At 42.2% G+C, this 19,127-nt stretch overlaps 1 protein-coding gene and 1 long non-coding RNA gene across 2 annotated transcripts; both read left to right on the forward strand.

Moving 5' to 3' along the window:
- The first annotated feature begins 10,826 nt into the window (after nt 1-10,826).
- LOC124474280 lies at nt 10,827-13,039 on the forward strand. The gene is made up of 2 exons (XR_006956799.1): nt 10,827-11,167; nt 12,299-13,039. It is a non-coding gene; the product is annotated as an uncharacterized LOC124474280 (long non-coding RNA).
- A 414-nt stretch (nt 13,040-13,453) lies between these two features.
- On the forward strand, nt 13,454-16,050 carry LOC124474252. Its single transcript, XM_047030229.1, has 5 exons — nt 13,454-13,648; nt 13,994-14,151; nt 14,266-14,325; nt 14,444-14,491; nt 14,736-16,050. The coding sequence occupies exons 1-5, from the start codon at nt 13,502-13,504 to the stop codon at nt 15,352-15,354; spliced, it is 1,032 nt and encodes a 343-aa protein (XP_046886185.1). The 5' UTR covers nt 13,454-13,501; the 3' UTR covers nt 15,355-16,050.
- The last annotated feature ends 3,077 nt before the right edge of the window (nt 16,051-19,127 follow it).

Consider the following 19,127-nt stretch of genomic DNA (forward strand, 5'->3'; position numbering starts at 1 on the left):
GTCCAGGTATGCACACAACTCATCAAAACCTCATCTGCTTACATTCCCAAGGGTCCAAAGTATCAAACCATGTCGAGTAGTTGTCCAAACAAAGAATTATATCCACACATAGCCACGATCTTGTTGCTTCATTGTTACTTCGTAAAAAAAAAAAATTCTGTCTCTCAACGCACTTTAGCTCATAGCATGAGATCTGGGTCAAGTAGAAACACGGGGATAGTCTTAAAATGGCCGCTACACTCTGACCTTTTGATAGACACCTTGGTTTAGCCAATAGGAGCTTCCATGCCCCGGTGACAGTCCTCTAAAGCCAACCAGGTCTGTGCGTCCAGCCCGCCCCCCCGCCCACCCCCCCCCGCCCCCTCTACACGATTTTTTCTAACTGGCTTGGACTGATTCTGAAAAGAGCTAGTTATCCTTGTAGCTTAGCGCTAGCTGTAAATGGCGATACCCCATATGCCAGGTTTTGTGGAGCCTTCAAAATAAAAGTCGATTGCGCAATGTAGCGGAGCCAACAGACAAACCACGTACCCTCACACCTTTCCCCTACCCCCGACAAGGAGAAAGGGGGTTTCCCCCCTTTGTCCTTATCTCCAGAGCAGGACCTTCAAAGCTTCTGGCCCAGCATGGGGTCAGAAGGTAGACCAACATGGCCTTACAGTATGCAGACAAAGGAGTTTAAGGAAAGACTAACTTTTCTGGATTTACAAACATATGCTCAAGGACTACATGGCTTATGGACACTATTTCAATGACAGTAGTTGATGTGTTATAATGTATGCTTCCCCTTTTATGCTGTGTTGATATAATTTGATGTTTTAATGTAACTTCCTTTCCTGTTATGATAAATCAGTTAATCTTGATATCAAAATGATTTTAATCTACAAACTAAACCATTTATTAATGTTGTATTGTTATATTTTGAAGTATTAGAAATACATGGACATTTGAAATAGCTGAACTCTGAAAAGTTATCAACTACTTCACACCCATACGTCAATCTCAGGATGGACGCCCAGGGGGGAGTAACTGACCAATCAAAGAGTTCACCTCCAAAAGGATACCCCCCCTTTAGCAAGGATTATAAAACCCTGACGCACAAGCAAACCTTGCTTTTTCGCAAGGATTCACCGGATATGTTCGCGACACATCTGACCTATCCTTCTCAATCAGCAACTCACTGGACCACCAGGAACTTTAACGAAAGATTCCTTTGCTCTGACCGTTTGACAACGACGAACGGAACTTTGATTCTTCTTCTTCAAACTGACAACAGTAACTACGATATTGCTACATTTCTTACTTGTGAACATTGGCATATTGTGATTTAATTTGTTACGTTTGATTTTTAGTTTGCAAATGATTCAACCTAACTTTCGTTAGGATTAGTTAACATAGACTCCCTCCATTGTTCTCCTGAAGCCTATCTCTCTCTCTTCCCCTCCCCACGCGCTCTCAACCCACCATCTAGTATTCCGCTCTCATCATAGTTTAGGACCTACTGTATACTGTTTAACTCAACTCACTCTCAACTAGCCTATAACGTCTTTGGTATTTGTTCATCATAATTACATTTTCTTAAATAAATCATTGTTTATAATACTCGCGTTATCCCTCACGTTATCTGATCTGCTCTACTTTCATGGAATTCGCTACTTAAGATTAGACTGATTATTACGAGTGCTATTATTCAATAAGGTTTCCTCTGTCCCTTAAATAAATCAGAGGTGGCGCCCCCAAGAACTGTATACTTTATTATAAATTGAGTATTGCTAATCTTAACCGTGCAAACCACGCTACAGCAATATGTCAGTGTTCTTTGTGTGCCAATCCTGGAATTCAGATAAATCACTCCAATGTGTTCATGCTTCAGTTTTCGTGTTTCAGTAATACTAATGAGGGATTTAGCTGTTATATATGATAGTTCTAAGGACCACCTTTCATTAGAGATAACAATTATACCTTTTTATCCTAAGAATTTGACCTTGGTTAGAAGGGTCATTCTGGAGTCTCCAAAAGGCCCTTTTAGAAAACGCCTGGATGTACTCTTATAAAAACGTGTCAAATATGAATATATTGTGGTATCATGTTTGACTTTTGATCTGAATTGGGTAAGGCTTCAACCTGTGGTCCAATTCTGTCTTCCAGCTAATACCTACCACCTCTAGGCCTCTTCAGGCCTCTGTTTTCAAAACAAAATCCAGGCGGAAATAGAAACTTTCACTTTCCTTGTGTTCAAGCTTCTATTACTCAACACCAGTAGGACTGACAGGGGTCCTGACAACAAGGAACATAACTTCAGAGTGTCAGCTTTCAAAAGAGTCCATTTACATGCATGTACTCCAAATGGTTCAAGAACAGCTTTCAATTTACTTTGGGCATGCTGTTTAGGCGTTTTTAGGCACATTTAACAGTCTCCAGAACAGGTTAACTGTGAATTTGACTATGATAGGTGTGAAAACAATTTGAATTAAATTATGAAATGAAATCATACTCGACCTTAACCACACCACATATCTTAAAAAATGCATTGATTTGTCATGGCTCTCCTCCAAGTTTTGACTACTCGTCTGACTGTGTGTGAGTTGGCTCGGCCCTCCCTCATGCAGGATTGACAGGAACCTTAACAGACAGGAACGCCCTTAAGCCTACAAGGATTTTTTAGTTGTTCTTTGAATTTGTCAATTGTTTTAAATACAATTCAAAATCATTATTTCATAATCATTTAGTTTTTATAGGCTTTATTAATCAATAAAAAATACAGTCGGCTCTTCAGATATGCGATCCAGCTCCCGACGTCCACTTTCAAAAGCCGGCTCTTAGAGCCGGATCGTTTGCGAACGACACATCACTAATAACACCAACCATAGACCCTAGTCCTTGCACCACCCCAAGACCTCAGAGCAGCTCCCTCCCCAAGGCTACAGGCACCAGGTCAAAGCATACTAGGCAGTAGAGAATTTATAATACATTACAGTACAATTCATGAACTGTCATCACCAGCTGCACTAGCACTAAGTGTTAGTGTCATTATATATTAACTCTGTTTTATTTGTTTACCTCCTGGATTCTGTGCAGGGGTTAGTGGATGGAGTATTATTATGGTGAATTGTTTAACATTGGGCTAAATATAATTAAAAAACAAGACAATTATGGGAATGTGGTCCCAGCTAAGTGTTAGTGTCATTATATATTAACTCTGTTTTATTAGTTTACCTCCTGGATTCTGTGCAGGGGTTAGTGGTAGGAGGCTAGGACCAGCGCTGGATGCAGAGCAGGAGGCTAGGACCAGCGCTGAATGCAGAGCAGGAGGTAGGGCTAGGAGGCTGGTAGGCAGGAAGCACACTCAGGATACCGAGAGAGGAGGGAGGGGAGGAGAGAAGGAGGGGAGAGGAGAAGGAAGGGGATGGGAGAAGGGAGAGTAGAAGAGAGGGGAGGGGAAGGAAGGGGAGGTGAGGAGAAGGGAGGGGAGGGGAAAGAATGGGAGGGGAAGAGAGGAGGGGAGGAAAGGAGGGGAGAGGAGAGAGGGGAGGAGAGTAGAAGAGAGTAGAGAGGGGAGGGGAGGAAGGGAGAGGAGTATAGAAGAGAGGAGAGAGGGGAAGGGAGGACAGGGGAGAGGGAGGACAGGGGAGAGGGAGGACAGGGGAGAGTGTGGAAGGGGAGGTGAGGAGAAAGGAGGGGAGGGGAAAGGAGAGAGTAGGGGACGGGAGAAGAGAGGAGAGAGGGGAGGACAGTAGAGAAGGTAGAAGGGAGGGGATGTGAGGAGAAGGGAGGGGAGGAGGGGGGGAGAGTAGCAGAAAGGAGAGAGGGGAGGGGAAGAGAGACAGGAGATGGGAGTGGAGGTAAGGAGAAGGGAGGGGAGGGAAAAGGACAGGAGGGGAAAGGAGAGGGGAGGAGGGGAAGGGAGGTGAGGAGAGGAGGGGAAGAGGGGGGAGGGGAAGAGAAGAGTAGAAGAGAGGAAAGAGGGGAGGGGAAAGGAGAGGAGGGGAGAAGAGGAGGAGAGGAAAGTAGAGGGGCAGGAGTAGAAGAGAGGGGAGGGAAAAGGAGGGGAGGAGGGAAGGAGAGTAAAAGAGAGGGGAAGGGAAGGGAGGGGAGAGGAGGGGGTTGGAGAGGGGGGTCAGACTTCTCACATTCAGCAGCTTCTCATTCAGCAGCAACAGCAAGATCTGGACCTAAGAAAAACACCATGGGAACACTGATTATTAGTATACTAGTATTAATAAGTATATAAGTTAGTATAGTGTGGTCAGGTCTGCTGAGTTGATCATTGGCAGGAAGCTCCCAGCCTTACAAGACACCTACCACACACGATGCCTCAGGAATGTCATGCTCTGCCAGGTTGCCTTGCGTTGTCTTGTCCCAAGAATTTCCGTGCCCAGTCTTTTGTTGTTCTGAGTACCTGACAATAAAATAACTTGAACTACACACACACAAACACACGTTTCTTATAATCTCCTACAAAGACGCCAAATTGTACCATTATCCATCTCACCAGGGCCAGCCATTGCTATAGGCGAACTAGGCAGGCATTAATTTACCGTCCCGCACCACCACCAGCAGAGGGCGGCAAGTTACATAGGGAGGGAGGACAAGGCCTTGGCAAACACAGAGCACTTGGCTGGTTTGTCATGGAGCTGGGAGCCAGAGACAGGCCCTGTCTGGGTCTGGGACACACCGGTGTTGGGTGCTGTGGGGACAGGAGGTAGAGATTCTATGAGCTTCTGGTCGCGTGTGTGTGTGTGTGTGTGTGAATGTGTGTGTATGTGTGTGTGTGTGTATGTGTGTGTGTGTGAGTGTGAATGTCTATGCAAAGCCTGTGTAACAACACTGGTCCCATCTTAGACCTTGTACAGTCTGTACTTACAGATGAAGTCATGGTGTGGAGACGTCTGTGTGTCAGGTAGGGCTGCCTTGGGCTTCTACTTGGATTTCACATTTTACAGAATTAAAACCAGTTAGCAAAAAAATTGGTTTTCTACACATCAGAAGTACTAAACACGCTCTAATTCATTTACAGACGGTTTAAAAACAATACAACCGACAAATAAACAAACAAAGTGAATGCAGGAAGACTACAAACATCAACAAAGCCACTGACTTATATTTTAAGTGAAACATGAAACATTATTTTGGATGTTAATGAACTACATTCTGTTTTTACCTTGAAACTGAAATGCAGCTTTTTGAAAATTGAAAAGTTGAAAATCTTCTTCTTCTTCTTCTTGTTGTCCACCTGAAGGAGAGCACTCTCTACCTGGTCCTGTCCCACTGTGGAGGACTCAGACTCCTGGACTCCCAGACCTTTGGTGGAGGACTGGGAGCTCCCAGACAGGTTTTCAATCACCTGGTCCACCATGACCGTGGAGAGGAGACTCACGGCCTGCTGGAAGATCTCCGAGGAATCCTGGGAGGAGGAGCAGCTGGAGGGTGTGAAGCTGCAGACGGGCTCCTGCGGGAAGGGGAGGAGCAGGCGTCTCACTGACCGCTCAGCGAAGACGTACACCAACTCAGAGGGGACGGCTGTCACTGGCTGAGGGTCGCCGCGGTTACCGTGGCGCTTAATCAGCACCGTGTCTGACAAGCTCCTCCTCTCCCCAGCCTGGGTTTGCAGCTGCAGCAGCTTGTTGTGTGCGGTCAGGAGGGTGTTTAACTGGTCCAGCAGGTTTCTGGACAAGTCCCGAAGCCTGGCTTGGTCGGGCCGGGGATCTGAGGGCGCTAGCAGACGATGGTCCGACTTCACGCTGCCCAGGAGCGAGTCAACCACCCGGCTTATGGTCTCGCTGCCTCCGTCAACGGACTCGTCCGGAAGGTCGTCGTCGTCCCCGTGTCAATAGTCGTGCGTCTGACGATCGGACAACTGTCGAAAACGACGTTCTCGTCGATCAAACTCAATGACCTTTGACCTCTGACCTTGGGTTTGGCCAGGGCTCGCCTCCCCCTCCGACGTGGTCTGGTCTGGAGACGGCTGAACGTAGAAACGACCGATCTTTCTCTGTAGTTCATCAATCAGCCTGAAGGCGAACAGCAGAGCCTGGGGCTCAGCGCCGGGCCCTCCTGCTGTTTCAGAGAGGGCCTAGATGTCAGAGCAGATAATGCAAAGAAATTAAGAGATGATGACACCATATTAAAGTGGCTTCAAAAATGTAGACAATACATCAGGTATGAGAGGAGTAACCATGACACATTCTTCTTGACTGATGAATTTGAGAATATACACTGGCAACAGCAAGGCGATCCCTAAAAAGGTAACGGTTTTGCAGGTGGTGGCCACAGACAATTGCTCTAATTTATCCTTCCTGAATTTTTGAGCAGTGTAAATTGGCCTTCGTACCTGACGGGTTATGGTTCACCAGCTAAACAATATTAACACCCAGTAGACTAAACAGCAGTGATGGATGTCGCCTTTAAGGTGATGATGTAAAAAGACAATGAAGTTGTTGGCTTTATACCATGTTTTGCTTAGCATGAGAATTCCTTGAGTCTTTCAGCCACTCCTCCAACTCCTCCACTTCAGACATGGTGGCCAGTGGGAAACTCATATTGTCCGGCATCTCAGCCACTGGAGTTTCTGTACCCACTCTTGCAGCAAGACTGTTGACAGCAGCAGCAAGTTGCATTTGTTGCTGCTTGATGTGTTCCAGCAGGGTCAGGATGTGCAGCTGAGCCGCTACAGAAAGAGTTAAGAAACAATTAAAAGTGTTACTTTTAGCTGTTACATGCTATTCCTCTCTTCATCATTTATTTATCTATCATATGAAGTATGATATATATTAGGGGTGTCAAACCCTGGTCCTCGAGGGCCGCTGTCCTGCATGTTTTAGATGTTTCCCTGATCCAGCTCAACTGATTCGAATGAATGGTCGTTATAACAACCCATTTAATTGAATCAGGTGTGTTGGAGCAGGGAAACATCTAAAACATGCAGGACAGCAGCCCTCGAGGACCAGGGTTTGACACCCCATATAGTTTCAAAGAGCACATAATGTAAGTACAAATATTTTTTCATATTGACTTATTTAACCATTTATATGGTCACAGTCTGTTTTAAAATGATTGTACCAGAGCAAGGAACAGGTCCAGTGCCGGTCTTCCCCAGTCTAAAGCTAGGAACGAAAAGGTGGTCTTGGCCATTTTCTGACAGAGGGGTGGCAGAGATCCGCCACACAGGACTTGAGGGCAGACGCGTAGGGGTGTCAACCAGTGACATTGGAGCTGAGGACAGGTAGGTAAATTGAGCACATTAAGAACAAAGACATTTGATAAGACCTGTGATATGAAATTGTTTTTTTGAAGTAGGCCTACCTGTGTCACAAGCACGGTCAGATTGCCTCCTCAAATCTGGACGATGTCCAGCAGAGAAGTGGTGTGGAGGACTTGGAAGCATGTAAGGTGGAGGGCTAGGGACAAGTGGTGCAGGAGCTGTAGTATGCCTCTGGCCTGGCAGAGGTCTAGTAGTGGTCTGGCAAACTACATTGAGAGTGGGTGGAGGAATAGGAGGCAATGGAGTGGAGGTGCGTCTTCTCTTGTTCCTCTCATCTGCCTCACTGTCAGAGTCTGTATCACCAAAAATGATCCTAACAAGCAAAGCAAAACAGCTAACAATCTGGTATGTGCAACATAAAAACTAGTTTAGAATTGAACAACATTGGCTAATTACTTATCCTTATTAAAAACATCATCTGTTTGTAACTCTTAAGTGTTACAGATCCCTCAGATTTTCTCTTACCTTGGCTTACTTTTTCTTTTCTTCATAATTACTTGTTCCTCGTCATCAGTTTGTAACTCTGACGTGTTACAGATCAGTGAAACCCTCAGCTTTTCTTTTGCCTTCATGTAGTCAGTTTTGAAAATCTGAATTATTAGTAAATAATTAAATATAAACTTTCAAATATTTAATGATTTAATAATTTCAATGCCTTATTAAGTTAACTTTCTAAATGGTTCCGTACCAGCTCTAAAGAGGACTCGAACATCATACTGTTTCCAGTCTGGTCCTGGATCCTCCCGTTTTTGGACAGCTCTATTGATGCATTCATCACTTTTGTAGTTTGGCCACCAAGTCACACCATCTTCAAACCACGAGTCTGATATAATGTTTACTGTTTTTGTTTCAGTAAATTCCACAACTATATACATCTGAAAAAGAAAATACTACGGATTAAAATGAGCATTATTTCATAATTTCTTTGGAAACAATAACCCAAAATGTTTTCCATTCATTAATTGTCTTTCTTTGTGGTCGTTTGTATTGTTGTTATAGTCTGACTTTCAACACGTTCTGAGTGCACTTATTGTAGTTAGTTTCTGTATGTCTTACCAACCATTTTCGTTAAAGATACTTACATCATTAAAATTCACAAGTATCCAGAACCCTTTCTGGGCCCTTTTTCATTTGGAGTAAATGTGCTGTTTTTCTGTTAGTCTGGCAGTCATTTGTCTTATTATTAGTCATTGGTCTCCCACTACTCAAACTCCCCACCCTCCCTCCTTATACCCACCACTCCAACTATGCCCTGTCACTATGCATGTGTAAAAAAGGCATGACAACAAACTTACCTTATAAAGATAAGAGGACACACTTAAAGGAAATGTCTGACACTTTAGCTACCTTAAAAGGTCCTATTGGTTGAGACACAATACATGTTCTAAGAAAATCTGAGCCCATAGGATAGTTAAAGAACCTTTCAATTTTTGAGAACACTTTGAATACTACATAAATTCCTTCCACAGATTGAGTGATGTTATGTAAAACACAGATATCTCTGCCTATAGCAAAAACATTATCGCCTGTGGAAACTTTCACTGTCCATTCTTTAGTATGTAGCTCTCTGTACTGTGCTTCAGCTTGAAGGCCATCAGGAACAGGTCCAACATAATGTTGCCTTCTTAGACCCTCACGACAACCAATGCTGCAGATCTTTTGAACCTCTGATAACCTTCGTACTACCTGAGCAAGAGGAAATTCAGGCTTTCTAACACACCTCTTCAGTTTATGAAGGTAATTTTCAAATGGAAAAGCAGAGATAGTGTCCAAACAACCATGCACATCTGTATCTGCAGACAGGTGGACCAAGGAATGGACATTATACACTAAGGCATCTCTGCCATACAGCTCCCCAAAATGACTAACAAATGTGGAGAGCAGTGTGTTTGCATATGTACTGTACATATGGACTAGCTGTGGACTGACAAGGATGGAAATACCTGTAGATAACATAAAGTTGTTATATAAATTACTGTCTAAATATGGTTCCAGAACAACAGGGCCTGTATACAAGAGAAATTGTCTGAACTCTGTAGCTTTCCAAAGATCTAATTCTCGAAGGGATCGTGGTTTCCTTGCAAACTCTGCTGGTATATACCTACGCATCTGAGTTAGACTTTCTGAAATCCTGTCAACAAGACTAGAGGACAAACGAAACATCAGAGGGCCCCTCAGCCAAATGTTTAGCAATCGTCGCATTACACCTAAACATGCAAGGTGCATGTAATCAAGGGGAAACCGAGTTACCATACCAACATCTAAATTAGAAAATCCATGAGGTCCTTCATGGTGATGATCCTCATCAGCTCTCTCTGAAAATGATGAGTCAGTCCGTAACATGTAATTATTTAAAGGGTAAGTCATTCGTCTGTTAATGTAAACACCTGGCTGGGAACATTTATCACATCCGTGATATCCATTGTGAGCCTTTGTGTTTTTTACAAATGCCCTAGCAGGTGTATCACACACAACAGAAACCAGTTCAAGGAACACTTTTTTCCCACTGAAATCAAAACCTCTCTGTAGCTGTTGTAACTCACATGTGAAGTCTCGCAAAAATTCTTCAGCTGGATAAGGTTTTTTACTGCCACAAAAAATGCCTATGACAACAGGTTCCTTCATTGGAACACTTAACAGAAGTCCTAAAATAGGCCAAAACTGAATATTTGTGCTTTTAAACAGTGGTAACCCATCAATATTAATCTGCAGCTAGAATTTAAAGCCATCAGCAACATTGCGTATATGTTGAGATAAGGTGTTACGAAGCGCTGCCAAGATACCTGTATAATGATACAACCCACCACATTTTTCTTGTATTTTGTAATTAATTTCTGTTTTGAGGACAGTCCTAGCATCTTTTGGCAGTTCTGGGTGGTACACCCTCAACATGGTAAGGAGGGCTGTGAGCGCGACCAAAGAAATACTGAACTGTACAGCCCAATTGGCTAAGCTGTCCAAAAGGCTCACATGCTCTTCATCAGTGTCATCATCAGACTCTGAAACCATTTCTTCTCCCCCCCATTCTATGTCTGTGTGATGGTCATCTGAATTGTCATCCTCCACTTGAGGAGTAACGCTAGAGTCACAATCATGGTTGCCATCGCTGTCATTGGTGTTGTCACATGGGTCTGCCCTGTTTTCTACCGCCTGTTCTGTTAAATGAGAGTCGTCTGCAATGTCATGGAGTCGTTTTTCTAATGCAAAGTGTGCCCTCCGCCTGACTCCGGAGTCTGTTAATGGAGGTTGCCTCCTTTTCATCTCCTCTCTAAAATAGATTCTGACAGAAATACATGTTTTAGGGTCCATCTGGGGTTTAACCCCAGCCCTCTACTGATCTTTATTTATTTATTTTCCACTGTATATGTGTGTGTGTCAGACATTTATCTGAATAACAACAAAGTTAATACAAAAAAAAATAAACAAGTTAACACTTTTTACTCCTTATACCCATAAATATTGTAACACATTGTATGTTTGTGTGTTTGACTCACCTTCCTGTTGTGCTGAAGACGTGATGTGTGACTCCTTTCTGTTACAGTATTCCACATAAACCTCAAACTGAAAGAACATTTTTTACATGATTAAGATTATTATTGTTTTAACAAATGAATACGATCAGATATTATTTCTCAGATCAGAATCAACTAATTAAATGCCGTTTCAAATTATATGGTGAAATAATAAAATACAATGGAAAGTGCATGATTTTTGATTGGCCGATTGACTCTGAAAACTAGCTATTCACAAGCGACAACTTGCTTCTGAATGGTCATTTCAAGTAATTGACAGTTGCCGTTGCCAATGCTCATCCATATCCTGTCTGGCTAAAGATCCTACTGTAGGACTGTAGAGCTACAAATGAGCAACGGACAGCGACGTTGAAGAGAACTGTTCAACATCGAGGTAAGCGTGATAATATAATAATATAAATAACATGTGCAACAAGTCATATTTAATTAAAATGATGGAACACAGTGTATTTGTTACGTTTGTGTCGTAGCTCGCTAACTATGGCATATCTGGCTAATGTTCCGTTAGTAGGACCGAGCTACAGTAGACAAAGCTAGAGCTAACAGTACATTAGTAGCTCGAGCTAGCACTATAGCTACTGGTTTATTTTATAGCAGTTCTTCCAGTCGTGGTTTTACAATAGCTTTTAAAATTGTAGAATGGACAAACCAATCGGTAATTACTATGTATATATACATATAACAAGTTGGTAGCTACAGGTCTATCCATAAAGAGGCATGCCCGGCCAGTAGAAATAGCGTTAGCTTAGTCTAACAATTTAACAGAGCACACCACTGGATCGTATTCGATGTAGCTATATTGCTAGCGCCATCTAGCTACAGCAGCTAGTATACGCACTGTATAATGAGATGTACACTTACATTAAGTCATTTTTAGTTACAATAATATTATAAACTTCTATCTACTTACTCAACGTTACTTTTCAAAAGCTGGTACTGTATCGTTAGACCACCTAGTTTGCTGGTGTCCTCTAACTGCCACAAATAACGGCTTGTGTCCGAATGTTTAGCCACAAATTCACGAGACAGCCATCTCGTGCGATCAGCTTGCCCCTTGTTGATTATAACTGGACAAAAACATTTACAGTACTTGTTTGTACCGGTTTAACGTTGTTTTTATATACAGTTTGGGATGTAAAGTAATATACGAGGTCTATCGGTATACTGCAAACGTAAATGCTTAACTGATAGTTGCCATGCACTTCTAAAAGTCTAACAGCAAATGTCAAATTATGTCAAAAATACCTTTAAGTCATGAGTTAGCTCGGCTATTTAACCAACTAAAGACCTCCTTAATTACCAGAGTAGGCCTGTTGGATTACTCCTCCTCTTCTAATGTTATGTTCTGATTGCCAGTGGGTTGTTGTTTATGGTGACTCTTATTTAGCATGTAATGGGCAAATATTTAACATGGTTCTGTAGCAAGATGAGTTTAATTTTCTTGGCTGTTTCTGTAAGAGCATCTGCTAAATGACTAAATGTACTTACTACTTTTATTTTCCAGTGAGCAGAGCGTTGAAGATTCTTCCTGGTGATCTGCTGCCCATCATCAACAGTGTTTGGGACTTCTGTGTGCTTCTTCTCACTTCCTGCTATAACAACCATTCTCCATTCCACAAATATAGCTGTTGTTTCTACTCATTTGTCAATTGTGTACAGCAATCAAGTGCCAAGAGGGTGTGGGTTTTCATTCAAACAACCACTATACCAGCTGATTTTACAATTGAATTGCTGCTCTTTATTAAACGGGAGCCACAAAGTGAAATCAGATGGTGTAGTCGTGCTTGGTTACGTAAATGTTTTTCAAAGTTATGTAAATGTTTTTTTAGCACGGTAGGCAATTTGGTGACAACCTGGCTGGTGTGTCACTGACTATCCAATGTTATCAATCCATATAGCCTCCCTATTATAATTGCACATCCTCATTACAATTTCCAGAGGGCTTCTCTCATAAGCTCCGCTAAGGATATCCCTCCTGGAATATGCACATTCATGTTTGTTAGTTCAGACTGTCAATAAATCTGCCATCTTACAAGTTTAATGCAGTTGACTGGCTTGATATTGCACAGGTTTTGCATCCCTTATGTAAGAGCCATTTTCATTGGTTTATATTTCGCATCAATTTGCACACACCGCAACACTCATGGGAATGTAAAAATGTTTGTTGATGGAGCTTGATGGACACATGTACTTGCATGTTCAATGGAAGAACATTGTGATCAATAAAGGGCCATCAAAACACGGACAACAAGGAGTCTGCAATTTCAACTGCCAGCTACGGAGCGGCGTAAGGTAGAAGAAAGCGCGTCAGGTAGTTATAGGCATAGACAGTTTTAAGTCTGTATAGCAGCCCCTAAGTGGCCTTAAGTTGTAGTCTTGGCCATTATACATAAACTGACTTTTTAATCACACATTGTGGTGCTAATTGTGTGTTATTGTTTGTTTAACCACCTACATGTGGCTGCACCGAGTTTGCCAACCGTGGTTTCTGATGTTGTATTATGGGGTAGAATGGTGTATAATTGGCCTTTTGTATATCAGGGTGAAGGCAATGAATGCAGGTAGGCCTATGAGTGTGACCATTGACATTGTCTTACAATACAGTGTAGCACACAATTCGCCTTAGTCACATGCGTCGCCATTTTGATATCGAGCTGGACGAAAACGAGGCTTGAGGGGACAACAAACCAGACTCCAGACCAGAGTGATGTCCTACTGCTGCGTCCCCGAGTGCAATTCTAACAAAAAAAAACTATCTTGCAAACTAAAAACATTTCACCGCTTCCCTGTAAATTCCGTAATTCGTCGAGAATGGGTTGTTAAAATAAGGAGAGATATTGGTCCGCATTTTAAGGTAAGACAATAATGTACAAAGGCTAGCTACTGCAATAGCAACCCCAGAGCTAACGTACAAATTAGCTCGTGAATGTTTGGTGTAAATAAACAACTTTCGGGATTTATAATAATGTTACTCAAGCAAAACTAGTCAACACAATACTTTAACACAATAAAAGCAAACTATTATTAGATATTGTTAGGTAACGTTATTGACACCAGACAAGCCAGCTAGCAAATGTTATCAACGCTAGCTAGCAGGCATGGCACGAAGGCACCAGTCAAATGCAAGTCGGGCTGGCTAGATTTGTAGCTATCAATTACTAATTTGTTTTGATGCTAGTTATGATCATTGTTTTTACAGATCTCAAATAACACGAGAGTGTGTTCAGATCACTTCCCCGAAGAGTCCTTCACAAAGTCGCTATGTGGCATCAGGAAACTGAAGAAGGGGGTTGTGCCAACTGTTTTTACGTGGTCCTCGATCAAGCCTGGCAGGTGGAAGATTGTTAGAACAGCAAGGTATTTATTTTTGGCAATGTTTAACAACCTTCGTCCAACAGTCAGTATTGATCAGTGACCATCGATTTAACTAAATATTACTGAATTGAATTAATGCGACAGTTTGTTTTTCAGTCATGTTGCCACTACCACAGGTGGAGAGGATGCACTGGGTGAAGAATTGGATGAGTCAAGGTAAAACACCCAAAGCCTATATGAGCTAATTGGTTAAATCTAATGTACATTAATGTGCTGCTATCACTTTCATTTGTTCCTTACACCTAAATAATGGTATATTTGATCGTATCTGCAGTCACTCAGTGGGACAAGACCCCCAAGAGGACATTGCCTGCACATCAAGGTGAGCCTTATCTATGATAATTTTGTTGCAATGTCACACAAGATTCAGTTGAGATCATTTGGATGAAATGCTTGCAATTGAGAAAGGCATACCTCCAGAACAGAAGCATTTAATTCAAATAATTACTGAAAAAAAACATGCGTGGCAGTAAATATTTATGATAGTTGTTTTGTTTGTGGAGGAGGAAGTCATGTTTGTTCTTGTAAAGCATCTTACCATTTATTTTTTAACCTGGCCATTCCAGCGAAGTAGAGACAAGCGTGCCATACGCAGATCATGACTATACTCAGCGGCCCTTGTCCTTGGAGGAGCAGCTTCAAGAAGCCTGCAAGACCATCGCTCGCCAGGAAGAAGAAATATCGACACTTCGTAGCAACCAGTTCCTCCTCAAACGCTTTCAGTGTGACGACAAACAAATCCAGTTCTACACAGGATTCAGAGACTATAGTACACTCAAAGCTGTGTTTACAGCTTTACAACCTACAGCTGAGCACATGGTGAGATGGAGTCAAGCACAGAAGGCAAAGCAAGCCAGTGAGCACATTAGACAGGGATTTAATGTGCAAAGCCTAGCTTTAATTGACCAATTCTTTCTTTATCTTTGCCGTGTGAGACTGGGCTGTCTACAACAGGACCTCTCTAATCGCTTTAACGTATCACAATCAACCGTCAGCAGAATATGTATCACCTGGACAAACTTCCTCTACTTCATGTTGGGATCGCTTCTTATTTGGCCTTCAAGAGAGTCTGTAAATGATCTTATGCCTCAATGCTTCAAAAGTACATTCCCAAAAACCAGAGTTATTTTAGATTGCACAGAGATACATGTACAAAAACCAAGCTCAAAAGTACTGAATTCATAAATGTACTCCCATTATAAAGGAACTACAACCTTAAAGTCCCTAATTGGTATAAGTCCGTCAGGTTTAATTACATTTGTTAGTGACCTATATACAGGATCAATATCGGATAAGGAAATTACCAGGAAGTCAGGCGTTCTCTCTTTACTCGAGGAAGGGGATCAAGTAATGGCAGATAAAGGGTTCCTTATTGGAGACCTTTTGTCTGACATCAATGTTAGTTTAGTTATTCCACCCTTTCTGGGTGCAAATGGACAGTTCAGTGAGGAGGAGGTGCGGCAGACACAGGAAATCGCTCGCCTTAGAATTCATGTCGAACGGGCCATAAGAAGAATAAAAGAATATCACATTTTTGATAGAACATTACACATGACAGTTATGGGGTCTGTCAACCAACTGTGGTCTGTCTGTGCCAGCCTTACAAATCTTCAAGGACCGTTGTTCTGAACCTGAAGAAACAATCAAATTGAGGACTACCTGGACTTATGAAATACATTGCAAAGAAATTTAGATCAGTCCGATCATTTTCCTTAAATGAGTATAAAACTGTGGAAAATACATTGCCCGCCTTAGAATTCATGTCGCCATTGTTCTGAACCTGAAGTAACAATTTAAAAAAAAGTAAACTGAGGAATACCTGGACTTATGAATGATGAAATACATTTATTGCAAAGATGTTTAGAATTAAAACTCAGGTCATTTTCATTAAATGTGTATACAATAAAGTGTGGAAAATACATTGTGTGGTAGTTATTTCATTTATATATATATATTGGATGACAAATGTACTTAGTACTTTATTAAACAGACTATAAAACTATCTAAATAGTGCTGGCAAAAAATGCTGGAAATAAAAGTCTAGTTTAGATTTTACTTCTTCCCACTTTTTGACATCGAAGTGTAGTCGCTCCAAGTGGAAGTCATTGTGAGACATCACAAAGAAGTCACACCACTTTGCTCCACTAACACCCATCTGTCCGAGTATCTGGAATTGATATTCATGGTCAACTTTTAACGCTAAATCACCATCTGCCTGTCGGATAAGATATGGACAATCTGCACATGTGCTTTTGTCTGGGCACTTAATTTCTAAGAGGCCGTAGGGAGAATCTTCGGATTGGTCAATCACTCTTCCGTCTGGGGATGCCCCTAAGTGGGGAGCGTTTGGGTTTACCACAAAACCACATGGTAGAACAACGGTTCCTGTTAATGCAGTGTACTTTGCTGCAGCCACTGGTTCCATTTCAATTCCCCTCCGCATAGCTTTGGTCTGCACTGTTTTTTTATTCCTCGTGAGCTCTGCAGCAAGACTGTCAAAGTCAGCTCGTCTTGAGCACACCCTTTTAAAATTAGACGAAGTAATGCGCTGAGACCGCACGCGATGCCAGACCTTGTTCATGCTTTGGCCTCTTGTCTCATTCTCCAGGAGTTCAGAGTCAGTCTGAGTCATAGATATACCACTGTAGTAGTCCATCTCCTCTTCACCAAGAACAGTGGCATAGTCTCTTGGCTGTGGGGGCAAAGGGAAGGGGGGGGTAGTCATCAGACTGGATAACTGCAGGGCGAGTCTGATAACTCAGGACGGAGCCCAGAGGTACATCACCATATGGTGAGGGCACATACTGTGGCTGATATGAGGGCAAGTTCATTAGTGTGACCGACTGTACTACCTATGTCATTAAGATTTGACTTCAGCCTCTGTGCAAAATTCTTACAAGGAAGTGGGAGTGGCACTGGACAGTACAGATTGCTGACTATTCCTTCACTTCTCATCTGTTTGGCAGGGGGAAAGTCATTTTGCTGGGGTTTTATTTTATTTATTTGTCAGTCAGTCATTTAGCAGACGCTCTTATCCAGAGCGACTTACAGTAAATACAGGGACATTCCCCCCGAGGCAAGTAGGGTGAAGTGCCTTGCCCAAGGACACAACGTCATTTGGCACGGCGGGGAATCGATCCTGCAACCTTCGGATTACTGGGCCGACTCTCTCACCGCTCAGCCATCTGACCCCCATTTGTACCTCAGTAATGGGTTTTGGACTTAACCCCATTGAGCGTCGGGGGATGTGCCAGGTTTGTGGCAAAGAAGTCTTGCTCTCCACAGGAGGGACAGACTTGCAGCCTAATTTTATATAGTGTGCTACAGTGTAGAGCAACCCAATAACATGTGCACAATGTCCTTGGCCTGCTTTGCAGTTGCATTCTGCCTTTTCAATAAAGGGACTTTCCAGTGAAAGGTCCACCTGAAAGGTGTAAAAGGACAAAAATGCATGTTAAGTGACAATCCTTGTGTCTAATATGATTATCTATGCTGTTCTGTGAGTATGATAATTGATCATAATATTATGAAATGCACCATACATACCATGGAATGTGTGTGCCAGAATACTGTAAAAGCTCAGAACGCGAGCAACCTTTGAACAGCCTCGGAACGTGAGGAACTATTTTGCCTTAACATCTAACTTAAATACCTGGACCATGTACGGGGGCTCATTCTTTCTCATAGAGGGAAATGCCCTCGCTCTCACACTTGCCCCGTCGCTCTCTCTCTTTCTGACTGCAAAAGCATTGTTATTCACAAGATCATCCCGGTTAGAGAAGAAAAGATGCTATGAATCACCTGTCATTGTACACATTTTTGACTTATCATGCTACCAATTCTGACTATAACTTTGCTGCCAATTGCAAGCAAGCAAAGTAAATAACCATGATGCTGACGGTGAGTTGCAAAAAACAATTTAACCTTAACGTATATTAACTAGTTACTGTAAACACATTAATAGCAGAGTTGGCCAAAATGTTCTTCCATTTATTTAATAGCTAATGTTAGCTAGCTAACGTAAGACAGTGATTAACTTACCTTCAACGTCATGGACATATCCCTCGATCCAGTTGCTGTACCCTTTGGTCTGGACAAGTTTGGGGATCCGGTGTTTCTCGTCCGCCCATTTATCGATTAATGCCGCAGTTATAGGAGGCAAGAGCAGAAGATTTGTGGTCCATTTTCCGTCCATCATTCGTCTTCGTATAGTGGAGAATCACTTCCGTTCGATCAAGCCTCGTTTTCGTTTTCAATATGGCCGCGACGTGACTAACGAGACATTCTCGGGGTTAAGGAAAATGTTCCGATGACACAGGTTATTACTGGATAAGAGTCGGCTAAATGACAATGTTATTAACTTAGGTAGACTATTAAATATGCAAGCTGTCTTTTAAACACTCGATGTCCAATACTTTTCATGTCTGGGAATGTGTTTGAAACTCGATTAAGACGTCGTCAATGACGAAAATAGACTGAGCAAATTTGAGTGTAAAATTAATGATAGAGAAATGTCCGAATCCGTTCCAAAAACGGTCCAGTTCCGTAAAATGATACTTAGAATGTAGCATTTGTATCAGATCTGGAACGGATCCGCAATCCGAGTGCTTCCCTTAGATCATCCACTCCGCCAAAGTAAATCTACATGTCCATGTCATGTAACAATAAATGCTCAAATCTAATAAGTGATTGTCTTGACTGAACTGGTTATATCAACTGCAGATAGCTTTGCAGTCAACACTGACCTTATTCAAGTAACTAACCTACAAAAAAAGACGAATAACGAACACTTACCACATGCAGAATATAGCTTGCAATCCGTTGAGGACAAACGAGGCACACACTTGCGTTTTATATCCAATGTGGACTGGACCAATTTACAAATACATTTGTAGATATTTCAGCACGACACACTATTCCTTTTTTATTAATTCTAGCCGTTTATTAAAGTCACATAT

This window comes from Hypomesus transpacificus, chromosome 11 (genome assembly GCF_021917145.1).
Source record: "Hypomesus transpacificus isolate Combined female chromosome 11, fHypTra1, whole genome shotgun sequence".
NCBI lineage: Eukaryota > Metazoa > Chordata > Actinopteri > Osmeriformes > Osmeridae > Hypomesus > Hypomesus transpacificus.

Excerpts from the sequence above, each read along its gene's own strand:
- LOC124474252 (XM_047030229.1), top strand. The coding sequence starts at position 13,502 with ATGTCCTACTGCTGCGTCCCCGAGTGCAATTCTAACAAAAAAAAACTA. Across the intron at positions 14,326-14,443 it reads GAAGAATTGGATGAGTCAAG|TCACTCAGTGGGACAAGACC; the intron begins GTAAAACACCCA and ends TCGTATCTGCAG. Across the intron at positions 14,492-14,735 it reads GACATTGCCTGCACATCAAG|CGAAGTAGAGACAAGCGTGC; the intron begins GTGAGCCTTATC and ends TGGCCATTCCAG.